Source organism: Otolemur garnettii, unplaced genomic scaffold (genome assembly GCF_000181295.1).
Source record: "Otolemur garnettii isolate 467f Iridium unplaced genomic scaffold, OtoGar3 scaffold00112, whole genome shotgun sequence".
NCBI lineage: Eukaryota > Metazoa > Chordata > Mammalia > Primates > Galagidae > Otolemur > Otolemur garnettii.
In genome coordinates, this window is record NW_003852507.1 from 2,442,553 (window position 1) to 2,447,345 (window position 4,793).

At 54.3% G+C, this 4,793-nt stretch overlaps 1 protein-coding gene across 1 annotated transcript in view; it reads left to right on the top strand.

Annotated features, from left to right (window-relative positions):
- Positions 1-4,793, top strand: part of NOS2 (nitric oxide synthase 2) — a 38,691-nt gene that overhangs the window by 29,527 nt on the left and 4,371 nt on the right. Inside the window, 4 exon segments of the mRNA XM_012809734.2 lie at positions 306-384; positions 1,149-1,330; positions 2,378-2,541; positions 3,519-3,726. Of these exon segments, the coding sequence (XP_012665188.1) occupies positions 306-384; positions 1,149-1,330; positions 2,378-2,541; positions 3,519-3,726 (633 nt within the window).

Genomic DNA, 4,793 nt, shown 5'->3' on the forward strand with positions numbered 1-4,793 from the left:
GGTTCCACAAAGCACCTGGCTCGGTGCTGGGCCCATGGTAAGGGCCTAAAAAATGGTAGTCCCAGTGATGAGGATGGACAGTCCCAAAATGAATTTCCCAACACTTCATAACAAGACAGCCACCCTCTGCCAGACCAAGGGTTGGTGACTTAAAAACAGTGGGGAAAGGGAAGGAAAGAAAACTTCAGCAGCCACCCCAGTTAGGCACCGCAGGGTGACGTCCAGGTGTAATTGATGCAGACCTGTGGGGCCTTCCCCACCAGTGCTCAGGAGACCTTGGGCCACTTCACTCTCTGTCCCCACAGCCCTTAGCAGCATGCATGCCAAGAATGTGTTCACTTTGAGGCTCAAATCTCAGAAGAATCTACAGAGTCCGAAATCCAGGTAAGGAGAGTGCAGGGCTTCTTGGGGGTTCTCTGTAGTCTATGTTAGTGGTGAAAGACCCAAAAAAGTCAGTTTTCAGCGAGAGAGGCCAGGGGAGGGGCGTCTGCCGGCATTAGCAGCCACGGCCTTGGTAGAAACAGCTTGTGTCTGGTAACCCGCAGCCACCTGCACCTTTTATGTCTGGCTCAGTTGCCCCTAGGCCACTTTTCCAACTTGGGAACCAGGAAACGTCCTCACTTCTCCTTCCCCACTGAGCTCCTTCTCTAAAACAAGAGGGCAAGAGAGACTCAAACCATTTGCATTTTTCTTAAGCACTTTCAGGAAGAGTTCTGGCAAGCAAGGAAATTTCCCAGCCAAAGTAACCAAGCATCGTGTATTATCTGTGCTGCCCTCCTCTGATTCATTAGGAAAATCGGTTCTAATAAGAACTATGAGCAGGGTTTGTGCTGGGGATGAGGAAAGGTTTCTTCTGATCCCCACTTATCCCCGCGCGTGATGCTTTCTCACCAAGTCTGTGGCCAAGCCCTCAGGGGCTCAGAAGGCTTCTGGGGCCCACCTTCTCCCCAGGGGGAAGCCACAGGGCCCTCTAGAGCACCCCTGCCTGAGGGGATGCCTTGTCCCAAACTTAGGCGCGTGACCCAGGCTCGTGGAACTGGGCAGGAAAATGGAAGGAGGACACGTTTCCCAGGGACACCGGCCCAGCCGGCAGGGAGCTCTGGAGGAAATCCTACAGCGTCACCCAAGCCTTCTCTTTCCCTTCCCAGCCGGGCCACCCTCCTGGTGGAACTCTCCTGTAAGGATATTGGAGACCTGAACTACCTGCCCGGGGAGCACCTGGGGGTTTTCCCAGGCAACCAGCCGGCCCTGGTCGAAGGCATCCTGCAGCGAGTGGTGGACAGCCCTGCGCCGCACCAGACCGTGCGCATGGAGGTCCTGGACGGAAGTGGTAAGCCCTCTGCCTGGGAGCCTGGGGGGGGGGGCAGCATCCTCCCCGATCCTCCCTGCTGAGGGGCTGGGCCTAGGCTGGCCCCCAACAGCTACCCCTGCCCCTCCTGCTGGGTGGGTGACAAAGCTCGTGTTAAATCAGCCTTGAAAACTGGCTTTTGCTTTCTCAGTGATAGTGACACCACCAAAGAATGCTTCCCCCTACATATAGTGACCAGAATCGGAAAGTGGGAGTCAAAGAAGTAAAGTCCGGCCATGTCCCCACTGGCCAGGAGAAAGTGAGACAGCCAGAAACATGGGAGGAGGGGACAGATGTCCTTGTGACTGGAGGGAGACATGATTCAACAGGTCCCTGAGCCAGATGACATAACATATTAATAATATTTTTACCTAACAATCATGTAACGCCTGTGTACCAGGCACAATACCAACTGTTTTAGGTGCATTATTTCATTCACTACTCATAAAACCCCAGCAAGATGGGCTTTGTTATATTTATTTCACAAGCAGGGAACCAAGTCCCAGAGCTTCGTCACCCACCTAGTAAATGGGCAGCCAGAGTTTGGATCCATGTTGGGACTGTCCTGTGTGTGGCCTCTAGGACTCCTTGAGACTTGCCACTTCACTTTAGCTGATCTTCCGCCCTCCTGGCACCTCTTGGTCTAGCAGCCCAGGGCACTGTGGTCACGGGCTTGTCTCTAAGTGAGCACTGGCCTCTGAGGTGACCATCAGTCTTCGGTGAATTTGGCCATAAGGAGTTTGTAGGTAACCAGAGGGTGTCGTCCTAAATAAAGTTCAGATCTGGGCCAGAAAGGGACATGGTTAGTTTGTCAAGGTCATGTCAACGAGGGTGCCCACTGGATCAACCTTCCCTGGCACCCTTGTCCCTGTATACCACCTTCTTCCTGCATTTTGCTCTTCCTGGAGCCAGAACTTCACTGTCTTGTATGGCTGGAGGATAGAAGGTGTCACCTCAGGGGCCTCCTTACTTTCTGCAAAGCCCAAATCAGGGCCTCATGCCACCCCGACACCTTCCTTCCCTATCCAGGCAGCTACTGGGTCATTGACAAGAGGCTGCCCCCCTGCTCACTCAGCCAGGCCCTCACCTACTTCCTGGACATCACCACCCCCCCAAGCCAGCTGCTGCTCCAGAAGCTGGCCCAGCTGGCCACAAAAGAGGCTGAGAGACAAAGGCTGGAGACCCTAAGCCAGGTGAGGGTCAGAGCTGGTGGGTGAGGCAGGGGGAGGTCCCAGCGTGGGGGCAACCAGAGCCCAGAGCTAGTCCTTAGCTGATGGGCATCCACAAGTCCCAGAGTGAGGCTTGTCAAGGGCCAGTGGGAAGTCAGGCATCCTCTGCTGTTCCAGGTCGAAGACACAGTTGGTGTTGACTGAACTGAATGTTTCATAGTGTCCAGACGATGCAGCCAAAGTACACTGACTTGGAAACTAGCTAGAAGGGGCAGCCGCTGTGTCTGTGTCTTTGTATTCCCAAAACCTGGAACAGGCTTGGCACTTAAGAAGTATTAATTAGAGGATGGATGGTGTGGCGGCTGAGTGGAGAAGTGGTCCTGGTGACGGATGGGTAGTTGAATTAATGAGTTCATGAGAGAATGCATTAACTCACCCGCAACTTTCAGGGCTCAAGTCTTTGCAAAAGGCACCGGACATCATTATCGTCCTCTTTATTCACTAATTATGTTCATTCCAACCACCTCCACTACCATTATTCCGTGGCTGCACTGTGCTAACTTGGCACACGTTTTCTCATTTAATTCTGATAGCATCCCCATGAGGTAGGTGATGTTATGCTCGTCTCACAAAGGTTCAGCTTTGGGACAAGATTCCACAGCTATTAAGAGCAGCCAGCCAAGATTTGAACCCAGGTCTGATCAGTTCCAAGTCCTGGCCCAAGTTAGATTATAATAAAGATTTGACCCTTGCCCGTGAGTTGCTGAGGGTGTAGGTGTAAGCCTACATGGTAGGCAAACGCTACCCACTGGACTGAATCCCTCCAGAACAAGAAGTGTGTGCTCACCTGCTTGGGAGTCTCAGCACCCTGGACAGTGCCTGGCACAAGGCCTGTTTAGTTAGTGAATGAGTGACTGAATGAATACTGGGTGGTAGCGACAGCCTCTTCCCCCAAAGTGGGGCAGGGGTCCTGACTCTCTCACACCCCCGCTGGCTTTCAGCCCTCCGAGTACAGCAAGTGGAAGTTCACCAACTGTCCCACCTTCCTGGAGGTGCTGGAGGCGTTCCCGTCCCTGCGGGTGTCCGCTGCTTTCCTGCTCTCCCAGCTCCCCATTCTGAAGCCCCGGTACTACTCCATCAGCTCCTCCCAGGACCTCACACCCACGGAGGTTCACCTGACTGTAGCCGTGGTCACATATCGCACCCAAGGTGAGCCGACACTCTCGAGCGGCTGACTCTGCTATTTACTGGGCAGCCGCTTAGCATCTCTGAGCTTCCGTCTCCTCGCCAGTTAAACAAGGGCGGGGACACCCACTTCCCGGCATTGTCAACATAACAGGAGGTGGGTGGGAGAGATTCCTAGGAACCAGGCACTGGGTAACTCCTTTGTATGTATACTGTTACTGTGTGGGGTGGGTACTGTGTGTATTTTACAGGTGAGGAAACTGAGGCACAGAGCAGTTAAGTCACTTGTTCAAATCACAGTATTAGAGAATGAGGAGCCAGGAGTCAAACCCAGGCAGTCTAATGGCTGAGTCCAAGTTCCCCACGCTGCTGTCCTGCTGCTGCTGGGACAAGGTGATGAGATCACAGGTGCCGAGCAGCCAGCCTGTGGCAGGAGCCCGTGATTCCCCCAGACTTGCTCATGGTGCAGCCTGGACTCTGGGGCACTTCTGCCTTGGTTGTTCATTCACTCACTCAGGGATGCTTTAATTCATTCCTCTCCCTGTTGGCCCTGTGGTAAGTGTGGAAATAACCCAGTCATAGCCCTGCCCTCAGGGAGAGTCTGGACAGGCAGTAAAGCCACAGGTGTAGAGATAGTGCGGTGATTCTCATTACGCAGGTGCTGAGAGGGAAACTGCAGGCTCACTGGGGGCAGCACGTGGGGAGTGAGGCTGCCACGGGCTGAGGGCACCATCTCATCCAGACGGTCTCGGCTCCTCTGGTGGACTAGCCCTGCCCCCTGCCCTGGCCTCTCTAACTGAGTGTTGCCTAAGTTGGCAAAGCCCGGGGCTGCCCACACCGCTGAGCCCCCTGTCCTCTACTGGGCACAGTTACACAGTTTCTTTACTCTGCTGGAGAAGCCTACATGGCCCAGAGGAGGAGGCGCAGGCATGTTCTGTGAGAGCACGAGTCATCCAGAGGAAAACCAGAGGGACTTCTCTAGTCGATCAGAGGCTCCTTCACATGCTGGCCCAGTGTGAGGGGAATGGGGTCCAGAGAAATCAGAGGGCTCTCCAGGGCCAGGAGGGGCCACTGGGGAGGAAGTGAGATGT